The sequence below is a fragment of the Eleutherodactylus coqui genome, chromosome 8 (assembly GCF_035609145.1).
Source record: "Eleutherodactylus coqui strain aEleCoq1 chromosome 8, aEleCoq1.hap1, whole genome shotgun sequence".
Taxonomy (NCBI): Eukaryota; Metazoa; Chordata; class Amphibia; order Anura; family Eleutherodactylidae; genus Eleutherodactylus; species Eleutherodactylus coqui.
In genome coordinates this window covers 157,175,092-157,195,531 of record NC_089844.1, presented here as the reverse complement: position 1 = coordinate 157,195,531, position 20,440 = coordinate 157,175,092, and the positions used below count along the sequence as shown (strand labels likewise).

At 48.3% G+C, this 20,440-nt stretch overlaps 1 protein-coding gene across 1 annotated transcript; it reads right to left on the bottom strand.

Annotated features, from left to right (window-relative positions):
• Nucleotides 1–1,962: 1,962 nt before the first annotated feature.
• On the bottom strand, nt 1,963–10,249 carry ANTKMT (adenine nucleotide translocase lysine methyltransferase). The gene is made up of 6 exons (XM_066576739.1): nt 10,201–10,249; nt 8,512–8,675; nt 8,249–8,353; nt 8,031–8,171; nt 4,702–4,752; nt 1,963–2,968 (listed from the first exon to the last, which is right to left on the bottom strand). Exons 2-6 carry the CDS (start codon nt 8,671–8,673, stop codon nt 2,780–2,782), a joined length of 648 nt encoding a protein of 215 aa, XP_066432836.1. The 5' UTR covers nt 8,674–8,675; nt 10,201–10,249; the 3' UTR covers nt 1,963–2,779.
• Nucleotides 10,250–20,440: the final 10,191 nt, after the last annotated feature.

Genomic DNA, 20,440 nt, shown 5'->3' with positions numbered 1-20,440 from the left:
ACACAAAAGTTGAGATTCTGAGCCTGAAATTCAATTTATTCTTCTCAGTGGCGGCTTTTTAGTTCAACACCATTAGAGCACGGCTTTAATCAGTGACTCCAACTTAGCGGCTTTGTTTGTTGGTGTCTGTGGTAGTCTGAAAACCACCTCCCATCTCATCAGAGGCTCAGAGTGCTGCATTGTCCTCCATGTTTTACACTGCTGCTCTGCTTCTTCAGATTTGCTTTTATGTAATGTAAATTTACTCATCAGGAAGTCAGCACATAAAGAGATGATTTCTATTACAGTAAAGAAAGAAGATAAACTACAAGGAACTAAAACATTAGAGAGGAAAGAAAGTTATCAGGAGACTACTGAAGGGAGGGGTATCAAAAAAGGGAGGGGCCACAATAAAAGGGAGAGTTGTGCCTGTTATTGCTTCTCAGCTCCAATGACTTGTGTATACTAATAGATCACATACTGAACATGAGTTAACAATGTGATGCAGCAGCAAAAAGGCAAACACAGTTCTGGGATGTATTAAGAGAAGCATAGAGTCTAGATCACGTGAGGTCATTATCCCCCTCTACTCTTCCTTAGTCAGACCCCATCTGGAATACTGTGTCCAGTTCTGGGCACCCCACTTTAAAAAAAACATAGACAAACTGAAGCAAGTTCAGAAAAGTTACCAAGATGGTGAGCGGTCTGCAAATCATGTCCTATGAGGAATGGTTAAAGGATCTGGGAATGTTTAGCTTGCAAGAAGAAGGCTGAGAGGAGACTTAATAGCGGTCTACAAATATCTGAAGGGCCGTCACAGTGCAGAGGGATCAGCCTTATTCTCATCTGCACAAGAAAAGGCTAGAAGCAATGGGATCAAACTGAAAGGGTGGAGACAGATTAGATATTAGACAGTGAGGGTGATCAATGAGTGGAACAGGTTGCCACAGGAGGTGGGAAGTTCTCCTTCAGTGGAAGTGTTCAGAGGCTGGACATAGTTCTGTCTGGGATGATTTAGTGATCCTGCACTGAGCATGGGGTTGGACCTGATGACCCTGGAGGTCCCTTCCAACTTTACTATTCTATGATTCTTTGAAGTGTATGGGGCTGGGCTGTAATATACCACACACAACCTGTGGACAGGTGTAGTACTGATTTTTCACATTTTTTACAACGCCTTTAATCTGATTAATTTACAACCCTCCCAAATAATTCTGACCGTACAGCGGAAGTAACCAGCGAACATGAAAATTCACCAAAAACATATCATTTATTGATGGTGCAAAATAGAAGTGACATTTGCAAATGATCATACATTTTAAATGTGTCAGGAGTGCGCCAAGTATATTAAAGAATGATTAATATGCAGATTAGCTAATTATAGGTAACGACTCCCCTGGTGCACGATGGGATAACCCTGGATGGGGAAACCCACCAGCACCTGTTGTCTTTAACCCAATTTTGGATTCAGGGTTTCCTAGGGGGCTTTCTCTTTCTGCCATTATACAATGGCGCCATCTGCTGGCTAGGGCCAATACTGCTGTGTGAGACATGGAGAGGCTCCCGACAACAGAGCAGCCAGTAACATACAGTAAGAATACACTGCCGGACTTCTTCTGACATTGGGGCTGTACAGGCTTCAATCAGAATGTCTTTAGATGTCAGTGCATTGGAAAGGGTTAATCTACGATCCGTCAGTCAGGAGAGACGCCCGAGGACCAAGCGATCCGAATGGGTGCTTGAAGAATAAAATGCCTATGTAAAAGAAAAAAGTCTTCCGTGCTCGTGTGGTCAGACCGGCGAAAATCAATCTTCTAGATGTCCGTAAACATCAAACCTTTATTAAAACACTGAGCGACGCGTTTCGGCTGGATTGCCTTTCTCAAGCTTGAGAAATCCAGCTGAAACGCGTCGCTCAGTGTTTTAATAAAAGTTTGATGTCTACGGACATCTAGAAGATTGGTTTTCGCCGGTCTGACCACACGAGCGCGGAAGACTTTTTTCTTTTACATAGGCATTGTATACCTTTTTTAAAATGCCAAAAATTGTAAACTTCTATAAGTCTTTAATAAAATGCTCTAAAATAGATAAACCTCTTTACAATCCATAAAATATATTATAGCCTATATTACCCTCCAGAGCTACATTCATAATCTTGCAGCCTTCAGTGCAGAAATCTTCAAGCATTCAGGTACTTTCAGCCGGAACGGTAATTGTTCAAAAAAATCATTCAAAGGAGTGAAATCAATATCAATGAGCGATATCATTCGGCCGAAGTGCAGCCAACGACCAATGAGATCGTTCACTGTATGCAGGCATAGCAATCATTGTCGGCTCGTTCACTTATCGTTCGGCTCAAACAGCGCTCGTATCACCTATGCAGCGAATGTAAAAGACCGAACCATTTCTTGTTTGAACAGGCTGAATGAGCCAACGATGACGTCACTCGCTCGTTCAAACGCGAATCGGTTCGTCTAAAAGGACACTACTTTTAAGGGGTTGGACAGGCCCGACACCAGAAACAGTGCCGGGCCTGTCCATGGGTTGTGCAAATCAGCTCCATTGGAGTGCATGGGCTTCGGTGCAATGCTACACCCAAGTCATGGATAGGAGTGCTGCTGTTTTTGGAAGAAAGAAAATGCATTTCAAATCCTGGACAATTCCTTTAAGGACAAAATACCTGCCCCCACATTACAGGAGTGTGTGTAATGACAAGCTTGCTGGCTGTTTCCAATGACAGCGATCGACACCCCCATAGACAGTCAGACCCGCAGATGTGAAGTTGTGGTGTCTTCCGCGGTCACACCTCCGTGCCCTGCTCTTTGGACGTCACAGCTTGCCGTACAGTCCTAATATCATAGGCCCAGGCTCTGTCTATGCCCTCTCCGATGAGGTCACTGGGTACCCATGTGGGCAGAGGAAATCGTCCAGTCACCACCCGGGCATCGTTGGGCAGCTCTGCCAGCATCTTGTTCTCCAGCAACGTGAGCTGTGCGCAATGATAAAATAAGTCCATAAACATACGCAAGAAGCGGCTGAGCCGACCGGTATGTGCGAGGCAATCGCTTAGGTAGCAGTTCCATAATGTAGTGGACTACAGCCTCCACACTACAGGATGACAGCAGCTTGTGCCTTCTGACTGATCTACAGTAGAAAGTCCAGGAACATGTCTGTGTGCAGATAACAGCACATTTGGGAGTTGCTATTTAACCCCTTAATGACACAACCTTTTTTGGCCATGAGGACGCAACGATTTTTTGGAGATTTTCATCTCCGTTTCTCAAAAGCCATAGGGAGGGAAAAGACATCAATTCTGCGTTCATCATGCAGCAGAAGTGACCTGATACATTTTTTCTGCAGGTCGGTACGGTTATGTCGCTACCAAAATTATCATAATTTTTCGGGTGTTTTTCCACTTTTGCATAATAAAAAAACTTTTTTTTTTAGCAATTCTAATTATTTTTCCATCGCTGCATTCAAAGTCCCACAACGCTGTTATTTCACCATGGGCGGAGCTCTGTGGGCTTGTTTTTTGCGTGATGAGCTGTGGTTGTTAATCGCACCATTTTGGGCTGCATATGGCTTTTTGAGCACTTTTATTGCGGTTTTTGGGAGGCAAAATGAACAAAATAAGCATTCTCCCTGTTTTTGTTTGTTTTTTTTCACGGTTGTTGCTGTGCAGGATAAATAATGCGTTCAATTTATTGTACAGGTCATACAGATATGATGATAACTAATGTGGGAACCTTTACTTTTTTTAAACTTTTTGGTTATATAAATGAGAATATGCACATAAATGTGTTTTTTTGTTTGTGTTTTTTTTACACTATTTTTATTTAACTTTTTTCACATTTGTAGGGAGCTTGAACCATAGCAACTACGATTGCTATGATAATGCCTCGTGGGACTTCTGTACTACAATGCCTTGTTGTTTACAATAGGCAATGGCAACCCGGGACGCCAGTATCCATGGCAACCTATCGGCCCTCTGCAATTACATCACAGGGCCCTATCACGTCACAGAGGGAGCGCGCTGCCTTTGTGAACCCTTTACATGCTGTGATCTAAATAAATCGTGAGGGGTTTCTTATGTTCACTATGCACTATTTTCTTGCACAGGAAAATAGAACACGCTGCATATTTTTTTGGCAAGAACTAAGGCCGCCTGCAGACAGCTGGGTCGATCCGGCTGCCAGAATTCTCGCAGCGAGACCCGACCCGAGCGTCTGCAGAGAGCGTCGGAACATGCGCAGAGCGGAGCCGGCGGCGGGTGAGTGACGTTTCTGTGCGGGGCTCTGCAAGCCCCGCACAGAAATAGAGCATGCCGCGGTTTGTTTGCCGCGCGAGATTTAGCGCGGCCGTCTGCATAGGATTGCGCTTGTTAACGCAATCCTATGGCAGCTTCCAGGATTGCAGAATTTCCGCCTGTCTGCAGGTGGCCTAAATGTTTGCACACAATACGCCCAAGAGAACGAACCCATTGAAATCACTGGGTTGTATTCACATCATATTGCGCACGAAAAATACAGATATGTGCGTTCGTGTGATGCAGGAAAGATTGTGCTACAGTGCGGTTCTCACCAACCTGCCCTGCTCACATTCTAGGACAGGTTTCTCAGAGAATGGCAGCCACGTTTTTCCATGTCATAGACAATCCCTTTAAGCAGGGCTGGAATATTTACTAAAGGAGAAGTAAGAGATCAGGAGGCAGCGGCCACTTACCACGCTGGGGGCCAGAAATATGGAGACGCTGTTGCAGTCGTGTAGTCTTACCTGCATGGAAGACATGGAGTTATTACATACATATAGAGGATGGAAGGCAGACAGCTGACACAGGCCTGTCTTATCAAACCACCCACGAGGCAGACTGCCCCATATAAGGGGGGAGTGGGAAGGGGGAGGGAGTTCCAGCCTAACTTCAAATCCGACTGAATCCCCGGACCAGCAACTCCAGAAGTCTTGCACACGTTAGGGTATGGAATTCCACAGCTACGTCGTAACAGGCTTTCACACACAATTTAGGGTCTGCCCCAACGCTCTCTGTCTCAGGTTTCCATATCGCATCCCGAAAATGGCTTTGAGGCGGGAAACTGTGCTTTTAACCCCTTAATATCACAGGACATAAGTTTACAGCCTGGCAGGTTGGTAGTTAACGCAACAGGGTGTACGCTTCCGTCCTGTGAATGGCATGGGCACAGAAGTGAGCCTGATCCATCCTGCAGTGGGCGGCGGCTGTGACTGACAGCGGGGATCGGTGAGATCACTGCTGTGCGGACCTACCGTAGCCTGTGATTGCATGAACAAATACACTCATGTGACGAAGCCAATGAAATGCGCTCGTCTGGAAGACATTTCTATGGTTACTGAAGTACGGTTATAAGCATTTCATAAGTTTTAAACATTTTCTTAACACATACATCAAGTTTAGGCAAAGAGTAAATGGCCCTTATTTATGAACATTGTGATATTTTGTGCCAATTGTTTTAGAACGTGACAATCTTAAATTGCGCCAAATCTACAACATGGGGTACAGGCTTCTAAATTTGGCACAATTTACACTACGCCAAAATTACGCCCGTTTGTGTGCAGAAATATGTTGTGCTGTAAAAATGTTAGCCTACATCATCTACTAATATGAAATAATTAGTCAACTGTCAAAATAATGCTAATAAAGCAAAAAATTGGGGACGAGGTCAAGAAAAAAAATCCCTGTTCGCCCCCTGTCCACGGCCGAGGCGGAATATCGCTAGCACTTTCCATAGTAAGCCTTACAGAGCGTGATAAATCGCCCGCGGATCATCGCCCCTGGACAGGCAGCCTTCATGTTTTTGGATTTGTGCCTAAAAATGCCCCAAAACGAACGTGCACCAAAAATGTGAACCAAATGCCTCATTTAGTAGCAGCACTTTCTTGTAGTACGGCTTCGTAAATGTGTCAGAGATAGAAGTGAGACACGCCTACTTTCGGGAAAAAAATTTGACAAGCTTGTCAGGTGTTTTTATTTTTGGTGAAAACTATTTCGAGTGCTGTCCGCTCTATTTTACCGCTTTTTCGCGCTTTCTAACGCACCCCCTCACCTATCACAATGACGAGGTGCGTTAGAAAGCGCGTCTGGACGCAATAACCTGCGTCCAAAAACGGTGGTAAAATCTCGGCAAAATTCTGTCATCAAAATGGCATTTTGACAACGCTGTGTGTGGGAGTGGCCTTATTCTAAGACGTCTGCACTTCCCCTGGCATGCTGGATATCAGCTTCTGGGTGATGACGGCCCTTTCTTCCTAATCAGTGCTTGCAGTTTATCACAATTTCTGTGTTTTTGAAGATTGTCCGCAGGTTCTCAATGAGATTGGGATCTGGGCAGTTTTCTGTCTGGTGACCCAAATGTCAGTATTGTGTTCACCGAGCCACATAATTATCACTTCCTACTTAAGACATGGCACTCCATCTTACTGGAGGAAGCATCGTTCATCACCAGGTTGTTCCTGGATGGTCGGCAGAGGTTGTTCTTGGAGGAGGCTTACATCCCGTTCTTCACTCATGGCCTCGTTCCTAGGCCAGATTGTAAGAAAGGGTTGCCATTAGAGATGAGCGAGCGTACTCGGATAAGCACTACTCGCTCGAGTAATTTGCTTTATCCGAGTATCGCTGTGCTCGTCCCTGAAGATTCGGGTGCCGCTGCGGCTGACAGGTGAGTCGCAGCGGGGAGCAGCGGAGAGTGGGCGGGAGAGAGGGAGAGAAAGATCTCCCCTCCGTTCCTCCCCGCTCTCCCCTGCAGCTCCCCGCTTCGTGCCGGCACCCGAATCTTCAGGGACGAGCACAGCGATACTCGGATAAAGCAAATTACTCGAGCGAGTAGTGCTTTTCCGAGTACGCTCGCTCATCCCTAGTTGCCATCAGTCAGGATTTTACCCAGGAGCCGACATCCAGCATGTCAGGGCAAAGTGCAGAAGTCTAGGGGAAAAATGGTCAATTCTTAAATATTGAGTCCTTACCTAAGGGCTTATTCACAGGAGTGTATATTGGCTGCGCTTTCACACCCACCGATATACGCCGCCCATCTGATGCATCAGTTTACATGGGGTATTACCGCAGCGTAAAAGCACCAGCCGGCCAAGATGGTGCATACAAGAGCATTTTGGCCGGGCGCTGTTACGCCGGCCAGGAAGGATAGTTCAAGAACCATCGCCCTGGCCAGAATACAGCGGCGACTCCTATGGGAGTCAATGGGAGCTGCCAGACAAGGGAGGTGGGAGGGAGTTTAGCTTCTGCTAAAATCCCACCCCCTTCTCTCCGCCCCTTGCCAGCTGTTTGCAATGGGAGGGGCAGGAGCTTCCATTGCTGGCAGCTGACAAGGGGCAGAGAGGGGGCATGAGCTTAGCACACTAGCCCTCGCCCCATCCCGCCCCCTCCCCTTGTCGAGAGCTGACAAGGGAGCCAAAAGGGGGAAGGCAGATTATGCTCTGTGTTTTACATACTCACCATTATCAATAACTCTGCTTGCTGTCAGTGGATGGGAACATTCTTATTGACAGCTAGAGGTTGAGAACCCATCCTAATCTAATACTTCTCACAGCTGAGAGTCTGTTACAATTGTCTCCGGAAGTCAATGAAAGCCATCTGTCCCGCGGCTATTCTGCAATCATCATTGCAGAATGGCCGCAGGAGCAGTGTCATCACCATAGCAACAGCGCGGCGGCCTCTGTACTGCGAATGTGTCGGCACATGGGTTCACCGGCTGGGCACCTGGTTGAATCCCGCATGTGGGGTCCGACCCGCCCGTGTGCATGCGGCCTTCGGTAAACACATCAGCGGCACAAACCTCTCTGCTGTCCTGCTAGTTTGTTACAATGTGTCAGTGCAGGTGAGATGGATGCAGACTGTCTGTTACTGAGGACTGGATACAAGTGTAACAAACCCTCAGCTGTGAGAAGTATGCGGTCAGGATGGGTTTTCAGCTATGGGATGTAAACAAGGGGTTTCCACTCACTGACAGGAAGCAGAGATCTTATCATAAACGCAGTGACCCCTGTAATGTTACACACAGACTTACCTTCCACAGGTCCTCCCGTAAGTATGTGACCCTCCGGAGATACCCGGACCTCCAGGCGTAGAAATACGATAGGCGCACCAGCCACGGGTTCAGCTCGTACCCCACGGCAGGATGGAACCCCCTCCTGGCGGCCTCCAGTACCTGCAGGCAATTAGTGAGGTCACTATGGAGACAACATCAACCCAACTACACAACATGATGAGAAGTGGAGGGCTCACGATTCTGCCGTCCCCGGAGCCCAAGTCCGCCATCTTTCCTGCACGCCCTTTCAGCAGCGTCATTACATTCTCCACTTGCCTGGCGCTGGCTGGCATATAGGGCACCTAGGCAGATGAGAGACAGAAATACCATCACACAATGGGGCTAGAACGCCATCCTATAAAACCAGCCAATCAAATCACTGGAAGCTGGTGACATCACTGACCCCGCGCCTCAGTAACCGCAGAGAATAGCGCTAAAGTCACCAGCTCAGCGCATTTACCTGTAACTTCAGTGGCACTTTTCGGAAGCCGGGCATCAGCACCAGTGCCCAGACTGAATATGCTGCCAGTCCTGAACATCCTGCGATCTGCAGAAGCCCCCAGACTCCCAACCTTCTCCCCTCCAGCGCTGACGCCGCCTCCGGGACGCCATCGTCATCCATTCCTGCAGACCAAAACCATTCATTAATACTCCTTATCTGTGATATCTGGGGTGTTACATAGGACTGCAGGGAACAGCTTATGTTTTTTTTTACCTGGGGTGTTACATAGGACTGCAGGGAACATCTACCACATCATTTGAGGTGTTACATAGGAATGCACGGAACATCTACTGGGTTATCTAGGATGTTACATAGGACTGCAGGTGACATCTACTACATTATCTGTTATCACTGTGTTATTTGAGATGTTACATAGGACTGCAGGTGACATCTACTACATTATTTGTACTCAGTTATCACGGTGTTATCTGGGGTGTTAAATAGGACTGCAGGAAACATCTACTGGGTTATCTGGGCTGTTACATAGGACTGCAGGAAACATCTACTGTGTTATCTGGGGTGTTACATAGTACTACAGGGAACATCTAGTACATTAGCCGTGCTGTTACATAGGACTGCAGGTCACATTTACTGTGTTATCTGTGATGTTACGTAGGAGTGCGAGTCACATCTACTATGTTATCTGTGATGTTACATAGGACTGCAGGGAACATCTACTATGTGATCTAATATGTTACATAGGACTGCAGGTAACATCTACATTATCTGTGATGTTACATAGGAGGGCAGGGACTATCTACTACATTATCTGTGATGTTACATAGGACTGCAGGTCACATCTACTGGTTTATCTGTGGTGTTACATAGGACTGTGTGTCACTTCTACTACGCTGTCTAAAGGCTGCCTGCAGACGGCAGGGCCCCATTCAGCACGCGGCATCCGGCCCTGGGAATAGCAGCATTCGCGTGTGCTTGCTATCTTCTGTACCGCAGACGGTGCGCACGGCTCACCGGCGGACATGCACAGTACAGATTTTTTTTTCCCGCGGAATCCGCAACCTTTCCACGATGTGAATTGTGGACGGGCCGCGGATCGGACCGCTTCCATCGACTTCAATGGGAGCTGTCCGCGTGGAAACCGTGTAAAATTGCGCATGCTGCAATTTTTCTTCCACTTATGGAAAGCGCAATTGGTTTCCGCAGGTGTGAAGGATCGATTTCCCATAGCGTGCTAAGGGCGCTATTTGCTGCGGATCCAGTGTGGACGTCTACCGCGGATTCTGCAGCTAATATCCGTCTGTCGGCAGGATCCCTTATCTGGGGTGTTACATAGGACTGCAGGGAACATTTACTACATTGTCTGCCCTCAGAGTTATTACTGTGGTGTTTTACATAGGACTGCATAGAAAAGTTGCATATATGGTATACTGTAGTTGGAAGCTCTGAGTATGAAGATGTTAAACTACACTTCCACCATATACACTGACATAGGACAAGACTGCAGCAACGGCCTCAGTCAGCCCTGCGTCCTCCATCGCCCCTCCCCTCAGCACCCTAGAGGTCAGTCTCTGGCTAGCCGTTTCCCGCCCAAACGTTCCCATAATCCACCGCGCAGGCTGATAGCTCTCTGTCTGTCCCTGATTTAGCCCCTACTGCCGTTACCATAGCAACTAGAGAGCGTCTCACCCCTCTTATCGGAGCCAGCGGAACTGGAAGTGCTCACACCTTAAGAGCGCCCGGCTGGAAAATTGTCTGACTTCTTCAGTTCCGGGTAGGTGATTGTGAAGTACATTTTACTGCTGTCAAGTATGAAGCTGAAGTTAGTTTCCTCCTCAGCAGTTTCTTATTTGCTATTTATTTTAGTTTTTGTTCTGTGCCTATCAATGTAGAGAAGTTATTTTAATAATAAATTATATTCCAGAGAGGCTCTGAAAATGGCTTACAGACTAAATGGGCATACAAGTGCACACAGAAAACTGATTCAAAGGGTTAAATGTGTTCGTGCCGCTGAACTAACACTGCCAGCACACAATGCCGCGCATCAGATATAGTGGAGGTCAGCCTGGCCCAAAGTGGTTCTGGGCATGAAAACTGGCATCAAAGTGGGCAGAAGAACATTTTTTCTGATTTGAATAAGTACGGCCGCGTTCACATCAGCGCTGGACATCTGTTCAGAGATCCGGCACAAAATACCAGAATATATAGCGCCGCACGCAACACTTATTGTCCAGTATGACGCTAGACAGCAGAGCGGATACCAAACGGACCGCATTATAGTCAATGGGGTCAGTTCGGCGCTATTCGGATCCGTCATAAGACAGATGGATTCCGGCTCCTATAACGGAGCTCCGCCTCAGGTATGAAAACAGCCTAACTGGTGTTTTCAAAGGGTTAAATTGGTTTGCGCCACTGAACTAGCGCTGCCAGCGCACAGAGGGTGATGCTGCACATCTAATATAGTGGGCCAGACTGAACTCCACTATATTTGATGGGCGGCATCACCCTCTGTGCCCACTGTATTAGATCAGCCACCCAAATCTATTCAACCCTTTGAATTACACTTTGGATGCCCACATTTCTGCCCATTTTCTTATGCCATTTCCATCTGTGTTCCCCTCAGGATGCCTCCCTACCGTATAATTTATTACTAATATAGGTTCTATCCATTAAATGGTCGTGGGCATGCTGCAGCCCGTTGCCCGCCACATGGAACCCAGGACAAATTGCGGACGGGCACGTGCCATTCATTGTGCACATGACCGCTCAGCCACTCGCAGGTTCCGTGGCCATGGAGAATCACCACTGAAGCAGTGGCTAAGCAGTCACATGCACATGGCCACCTGATACTTCTTCAGGGCTCTGTGTGGTGGGCATCAAGGCTGCAGCAAGGACAGGTGAGTATTCAATTTCTCTTAACTTTAAGCCCATTTAACCTTTATATGTCCCGTAAAAACCTTTTAATACATAAGGTCTCCCAACCAGTTGGGTTCACCGGGAAAGTTCCAGATTTTGGGGGCCGTCGCCCTGCAACAGGCAATGACGTCGGGGACCCAGCTGAGGAGATGGCGGGCATAGAGGGACACTTGTCACGGTGGCTCTACGTCTCTCCTCCTCAAAGGGACGCAGGCCAACCTTCACCAAAGCATCGGCAGGCCCTCTCCAGGCCTGGTGTGCCATTACCTGGATCTAGTTTGAAACACTGCACTGTGGACTCGCCTCCTCACTTGGTTCAGGGTCCGGAGTCTAGGCACGAACATCTAGACCACCTCCCTTCCTCTTCCATCTTCTGTACCTGCAGGCTACAGGTAGCTAGCTCCCTCTCTCTCACATTCGTGACATTAGCAGCAGAAGGAGGCCAGAAGACAGACAGACAGACCCATTTGTCCTAGTTGGAAGGGACCTCCAGGGTCATCGGGTCCAACCCCCTGCTCAGTGCAGGATTTACTAAATCATCCCAGACAGATATTTCTTCAGCCTTTACTTGAACACTTCCATTGAAGGAGAACTCACCCCCTCCCGTGGTAACCTGTTCCACTCATTGATCACCCTCACTGTCAGAAAGGTTTTTCTAATATGTAATTTGTGTCTCCTCCCTTTCAGTTTCATCCCATTGCTTCTAGTCTTTCTTGTGCAAATGAGAATAGGGCTGATCCACAGTGCACCCACAATGAAGACATGGAAGACGAATACCAGACAATTATGGAGGGCCCAGATACACATATTGGGCCACTACACCGCTGTCCCGAAGACATGTGCTGCATGAGCAGCCAGGAGTGGAGTAAAATATAAAACAACCTATGCTCATCCCTTTCGCTACCCCTGTCCACTGGCGTAAATACAGGGGATGCGGTTGCACCCGGGCCCAGGAGCCTTAGGGGGCCCATAAGGCCTCTCCTCTCCATATAGGGAGCCCAGTACTATGAATAAAGCATTATAGTTGGGGGCCCTGTTACAGGTTTTGCATTGGGGCCCAGGAGCTTCAAGTTACTGCTCTGTATAAAGGGGTTGAGTAAGGTGACCAGACGTCCTCATTTAGGCGGGACAGTCCTGCTTTGGGACCCTGCGTCCCGCCTTCTGCCGGGACCCCAGCAGGACAGGTATTTGTCCCACTTTCTGGTGACGTCTAGTCACCATTAAAGTGATTACCGAGCGAGGTGCCGCAGCTCCCTGCCCGGTAATCACTCTGCAGCACCGTGGACCGGATGCACATACTGGTAGCAGTGTGTACATCCGGGATCCTCCTCCCCTCAGCTCTCCTTTTTGGTTCCACTAGATTGGAGACGAGAACAGAGGGCAGGAGGTGATGCTGCACACACACTTTCGCCCACTGGCAACTGTGCTGGGAGGTTCGTCAGCGCTATGAAGACCAGGAGGAGGGTAAGTATATGGGTCACTGGGCTGGTATAGGGGAGCACCTATACTGTGTGGGTCACTTTTATTGCTGGGGCTAGTATAGAGTAGCTAATACTATGGGTCACTGTGGGGATCTCTGCTATTGCTGGGGCTTCTGTGGGGGTCTCTACTATTGCTGTGGCTTCTGTGGGGGTCATTACTATTGCTTGGGCTTGTGTGGAGGTCACTACTATTGCTGGAGCTTTTGTGGGGGTCTCTACTATTGCTTGGGCTTCTGTGGGGGTTCACTATTGTTGTTGGGGCGTCTGTGAGGTGTCACTATTATTGCTGGGGCTACTGTGGGGTGGGGGTCACAGTTATTGTTGGGGATGGTATAGGAGAGCGCTAATGCTACTGTGATACTGTGGAAATCACTAATATGGCTGGGGCTGGTATAGGGGACACTATTACTACTGAGGCCGCTTGGCACGTGGCAGTATACCTCAAGCTGGGGCTTCTGTTGAGGGTCTCTACTATTGCCGAGGCTTCTGTTGAGGGTCTCTACTATTGCTGGGGCTGCTGTGGAGGTCTCTACAATTGCTGGGGCTTCTGTGGGGTGTCACTATTATTGCTGGGGCTACTGTGGGGGGGGGGGTCACTACTATTGCTGGAGCTAGTATAGGGGAGCGCTAATACTATGGGTCACTGGGGGTCTCTACTATTGCTGAGACTGCTGTGGACATCTCTACTATTACTTGGGCTTCTGTGGGGGTCTCTAACATTGCTGGGGCTTCTGTGGGGATCTCTACTACTACTGGGGCTACTGTGGGATCTCTACTATTGCTGGGGCTTCTGTGGGGGTCTCTACTATTGCTGGGGCTTCTGTGGGGTGTCACTATTATTGCTGGGGCTTCTGTGGGGTGTCACTATTATTGCTGGGGCTTCTGTGGGGTGTCACTATTATTGCTGGGGCTTCTATGGGGTGTCACTATTATTGCTGGGGCTTCTATGGGGTGTCACTATTATTGCTGGGGCTTCTATGGGGTGTCACTATTATTGCTGGGGCTTTTGTGGGGTGTCACTATTATTGCTGGGGCTTTTGTGAGGTGTCACTGTTATTGCTGGGGCTTCTGTGGGGTGTCACTATTATTGCTGGGGCTACTATGGGGGGTTACTGTTATTGCTGGGGCTGGTATAGGAGAGCGCTAATACTACTGGGGTACTGTGGGGGTCACTATTATTGTTGGGACTTCTGTGGGAGTCTCTTCTATTGCTGGAGCTTTTGTGGGGTGTCACTATTATTGCTGGTGGTATTGTGAGGTGTCACTATTATTGCTGGAGCTTCTGTGGGGGGTCACTGTTATTGCTTGGGCTGGTATGGGAGAGCGCTAATACTATGGGTCACTGGGGAGGTCACTATTATTGCTGGGGCTTCTGTGGGGGTCTCTTCTATTGCTGGGGCTTCTGTTGGGGGTGACTACTATTGCTGGGGCTTCTGTAAGGGTCACTACTATTTCTGGGGCTTCTGTGGGGGTCATTGCTATTGCTGGGGCTTCTGTGGGGGCCATTGCTATTGAGGGGGCTTCTGTGGGGGTCATTGCTATTGAGGGAGCTTCTGTGGGGGTCACTGCTATTGCTGGAGGTCTGTGGGCGTCTCTACTATTGCTGAGGCTTCTGTGGGGGGTCTCTACTCTTCCTGAGGCTTCTGTGGGGTTCTCTACTATTGCTTGGGCTTCTGTAGGGATCTCTACTATTGCTTGGGCTTCTGTGGGGATCTCTACTATTGCTTGGGCTTCTGTGGGGATCTCTACTATTGCTTGGGCTTCTGTGGGGATCTCTACTATTGCTTGGGCTTCTGTGGGGATCTCTACTATTGCTTGGGCTTCTGTGGGGATCTCTACTATTGCTTGGGCTTCTGTGGGGATCTCTACTATTGCTTGGGCTTCTGTGGGGATCTCTACTATTGCTTGGGCTTCTGTGGGGATCTCTACTATTGCTTAGGCTTCTGTGGGGATCTCTACTATTGCTTAGGCTTCTGTTGGGATCTCTACTATTGCTTAGGCTTCTGTGGGGATCTCTACTATTGCTTAGGCTTCTGTGGGGATCTCTACTATTGCTTAGGCTTCTGTGGGGATCTCTACTATTGCTTAGGCTTCTGTGGGGATCTCTACTATTGCTTAGGCTTCTGTGGGGATCTCTACTATTGCTTAGGCTTCTGTGGGGATCTCTACTATTGCTAAGGCTTCTGTGGGGATCTCTACTATAGCTTAGGCTTCTGTGGGGATCTCTACTATCGCTTAGGCTTCTGTGGGGATCTCTACTATCGCTTAGGCTTCTGTGGGGATCTCTACTATCGCTTAGGCTTCTGTGGGGATCTCTACTATCGCTTGGGCTTCTGTGGGGATCTCTACTATCGCTGGGGCTTCTGTGGGGATCTCTACTATTGCTGGGGCTTCTGTGGGGATCTCTACTATTGCTGGGCTTCTGTGGGGATCTCTACTATTGCTGGGCTTCTGTGGGGATCTCTACTATTGCTGGGGCTTCTGTGGGGATCTCTACTATTGCTGGGCTTCTGTGGGGATCTCTACTATTGCTGGGCTTCTGTGGGGATCTCTACTATTGCTGGGCTTCTGTGGGGATCTCTACTATTGCTGGGGCTTCTGTGGGGATCTCTACTATTGCTGGGCTTCTGTGGGGGGTCTCTACTATTGCTGGGGCTTCTGTGGGGGGTCTCTACTATGGCTGGGGCTTCTGTGGGGGGTCTCTACTATGGCTGGGGCTTCTGTGGGGGGTCTCTACTATTGCTGGGGCTTCTGTGGGGGGTCTCTACTATTGCTGGGGCTTCTGTGGGGGGTCTCTACTATTGCTGGGGCTTCTGTGGGGATCTCTACTATTGCTGGGGCTTCTGTGGGGATTTCTACTATTGCTGGGCTTCTGTGGGGATTTCTACTATTGCTGGGGCTTCTGTGGGGATTTCACTATTGCTGGGGCTTCTGTGGGGATTTCTACTAATGCTGGGGCTTCTGTGGGGATCTCTACTATTGCTGGGGCTTCTGTGGGGATCTCTACTATTGCTGGGGCTTCTGTGGGGATCTCTACTATTGCTGGGGCTTCTGTGGGGATCTCTACTATTGCTGGGGCTTCTGTGGGGATCTCTACTATTGCTGGGGCTTCTGTGGGGATCTCTACTATTGCTGGGGCTTCTGTGGGGATCTCTACTATTGCTGGGGCTTCTGTGGGGATCTCTACTATTGCTGGGGCTTCTGTGGGGATCTCTACTATTGCTGGGGCTTCTGTGGGGATCTCTACTATTGCTGGGGCTTCTGTGGGGGTCTCTACTATTGCTGGGGCTTCTGTGGGGGGTCTCTACTATTGCTGGGGCTTCTGTGGGGGGTCTCTACTATTGCTGGGGCTTCTGTGGGGGGTCTCTACTATTGCTGGGGCTTCTGTGGGGGGTCTCTACTATTGCTGGGGCTTCTGTGGGGGGTCTCTACTATTGCTGGGGCTTCTGTGGGGGGTCTCTACTATTGCTGGGGCTTCTGTGGGGGGTCTCTACTATTGCTGGGGCTTCTGTGGGGGGTCTCTACTATTGCTGGGGCTTCTGTGGGGGGTCTCTACTATTGCTGGGGCTTCTGTGGGGGGTCTCTACTATTGCTGGGGCTTCTGTGGGGGGTCTCTACTATTGCTGGGGCTACTGTGGGGGTGGGGCACTGTTATTGCTGCGGCTGGTATAGGAGAGCACTAATACTACTGGGGTACTGTAGGGGTCACTATTATTGCTGTGGCTGGTATAGGGGACACTATTACTACTGAGGCATCTTATGTGGCAGCATACCTCAAACTCACTTAGGGTATGTTAACACATGGCAGAAATGCTGCGGAATGTCCACAGCATAAATTTCCGCAGCAAATTCTGCACCTAAAAGAACAGTCAAAATCTGTACCATTGGTGGAGATTTTGATTAGAAATCAGCTACACTTACGCAGCAGCGCTCCCCCTCACCTCCTCCGAGGGCTTCCCACTGTCAGCACTCCACAGCTTCTGGTTCCCAGTGGCCTGGTCTGGTGATGCCGCTACAGGCTGCTGGGAATCGGAAGTTGGGGAGCGCTGACAGCGGAAAGGCTTCGGAGGAGTTGAGGGGGAGCGCCGCGTAGTATGAAATCAGCTGAAGATACGCAGCTGATTTCCAGTCGAAGTCCACAAAAATGGTACGGATTTTGACTGGTTTTTGGATACAGAAATGCTGCAGAATTTGCTCCCTGTCTTTGTTTTGAACCAGCGCTGTACTATTTATAACACCGGAGGTAAAATTATATGTCATAAGCCCCGCCCCTAACCACACCCCTCTGTCCTGCTTTGAGAGAAGTTGGGTGGCCCTAAGATAAACTTTTGCACCTGGGTCCATGAGCCTTTAGCTACACCCCTGCCCCTTCACTCACCAATGGCACATCTGTGCCCCGCTTACATCTGGGCAGACATCTAGCACACGATCACAGAACTTAATCACTGGCCTTAGCTGTGAGTCCTGAGTGAGGACTTTATTACTGAGGGTGGCACGAGGAGCATTATTATTGAGTGGAGCATTGAGTGGCGTTATTACTGAGGGGGTACGCGGTATTATTACTGGAGCTGGGGCGGGTGGAGGCATTTTTACAATGGGGGGCAGGTGGCATTATCACTGAAGGGGAGGCATTTCACCTGGGGGGGGGGGGCAGGTAGCACTATCCCTGTGACACTAGGGGGCACTATTAGTGTGAGAGGGTCAATAGCAGGCACTATTACTATGAGGGGACACAAAGGGTGTGGCTTGGCATAAAAGGGGCTCTGCTTAGCAGTGAAAAAAATTGTGCTTCGTTCCTTGTGTACCGTGAAAATTGTCTCTCTTTTCGCTATAAAAAAATTGGTAAGTATGCCTAATATTTCTTACCTATTCGTTCAGATGCGCGTATTTTGTGTGTGCAATTTGGTTGCGCCAAACAATAGGCAGCGTGCCCTATTTTCCAGTGTAGATGTGTAGGAGAAGAACACATCTTGAACTCCTTTAACTAATTGGCCATTTTAAAGACCGAGAGCATCGTTGCGTGCAAAAAGTACGGTAAAATACGCCGAAACACACACAAAAACACAGGCACATTCCGCAAAAATGCAGCGCAAATGCACATACGCCCGTGTGACACCGGCCTCACTGTACCGTAACACTAATTCAGCAGCGAAACCGCAGCGTTTGCACACCGTGTGAACGCACCTTAAAGGGGTATTCCCATCGCAGACGTTTATGGCGTATCCACAGGAATTACGGATGCCGTGTGGCCAAGCCGCGCGCGGCTGTTTCTATCCTCCCATGTTCGGCAAAGATGTGGGAACACCACTTTAATGTAGTTTGACTCCATTTTTGCATAAATGTGGTCTATCTCGCTGCTGCCATATTTACTGTTACAATGGCGCTATTGTCCTGCTTGCATCTAGGTAGATGTAGCCCATTTCTATAGTCTGTAGGCTGTGACGCACCATATGTAGTCGTCATCTCACCTCTGTCCAGATGCCTATTAGATAATATGGTTATAATAGACGGGCTCTTCCGTTCGGGGGAGCGGCTGTCACTCTACGCCAAACTGACCAGATTTTGTATTATAAGGCAACTAGTAGATGGGTGTCATATAGTGATTACTTGAATAGGACCCCACTACCAATATTCGACTGAAGAAGGGCACTCATTGATAGCAGTGTAGGCAGTGTTGCGGTGTACATTAACAGTTATTGCGGTCTCCTGGCGCCGCCTCATTTCTCGCCTTGTAGCTGCAAAAATGTTACAACTGAAATACAGATGTATGTGAACCTCCAGCTGAGCCGCTTCTCACCGCAGCCGCGTCCTAATTCTGCGCGTCACCAGTGAAGACGTATTTAGTTCTTTGTTTACTAAAGACCCCCGCAAGTATTTCTACTCCCCTGCAAATATCAAAGCGTTTCTTAAAAGCTGCCCAACCTTGTGAGCGGTCTTCCTTTCTGCAAGTTAAACAGTCCCAGCTGCCCCGTCAGTCATATTTGGGGGTCTGGGTAGAACAGCCAATACCGCCCCCAAATCAAGAACAGACCTTGGCTCTACGGGGAGGACTTGGTTGACTCATTTTAGTTGGGTCCAAATCCTCCTGCAGTACCCTGAGCTGACACTAGGTGTCTCTGTGCGCCACACTGTGTACATGCCATCCTAATGTAGGAAGAGTCTCCAAAAAGTTTAATAAAATGGCTCTATACGTGTCAATAGATAATAATAATAAAATATATATATATATATATATATATATATATATATATAAATATACACACTCTAGCAATAAAGCCCGTTGGGCAAAAAAATACAATTCTTTATTGTTTACTAGAAGATCTAGAAATTGGGCCACAAAAATGAGTCCAGCACCACGCTCTAAGGCTAGTTTCCCACGGGCGACCGTGGTTTTTCCGCAAGAAAACCGTGGCAAAATCACGGCTATGTTCCCACGATTTTTGAGCAGCAGCTATGATTTTGGAATAATCTCGCATCGCTGCCGCCTGCAATAAAATTGCGCAATTTTTTATTTATTGCAAAAGTCAATAGGACTTTCTAATGATGCATTTTTTTTTTGCGTGACCGAAATACGCAGGAAAAATACGCGCATGGCAACGAAGCCATTGAAATCAATTAGCTCTATATTCAGTGTATTGCGCAAGTACATTTTTTGTGTGCAAATGCGCCCGTGTGAATCTGACCTAAGAGATACAAAATGGCGAATACTGTATTCAAAATTGTCCGTGAATTTCCATGGCGACGTTATTAAGAGCGACTCGTGTCTTCAGTGCCGCCTCCTTCACGTTATTGTCATTCGTGCAGTAATTGGTTTGGATAATCCCCAAAAAAACTTGAATTACCAAAATACTCGTTCAATTTGCAATTCTTTACCTTAATCCCTTTCCTAGAGGCGAAGGACGGAGGACAATGGAGGGATTTAGTGACAATGGGTCGAGCTGCATAACCTGAGGGATGAGCGCAGGATGCGTTGGGACATGCAGATGGCTCAGGATCCTCCACTTCAAGGCCGACTTCACCCTCTGGGGTCAGTGCAAGTGTAAAAACGTAACCGCAACTGACACTTCAAGGGAAGCGAGATCCGTAAATACGCTCAAAAGATGTTATCTGTGAGTGAGGCTGTTAAGGTGACCAACAAAGGCGGCCATTTTGATTTTCAACTAGGGGGGAAAATTCTTAGATGGTACAAACGGTAAAATATGTTGCCATAGTTACTACTGGGTTGACAATGTATATTGAGGGTCACTTGGACATATAAATGAGACCTATTAGAAGAAGGGGGTCCTGGCTCAGTTGTTACCATAACTCCCATAGACTAGGATGGAGAGCAGACAAAATCTTTCCATTCAATCTCCGACTGGAAGCTGGGGCTTGAAACCTTGCTAGGTGGATTTGGATTCAGGAGACCCCTGTTCTTCCTATAAGTGGGGCTTGTTCCGAATTATCAGTGTGTGTATTTATTGGGGTTCATTTGTTCATCCAGCGCTGCATTGATTGGCTGAGCAGCGGTTGAAGAACCAATCACAGCCATC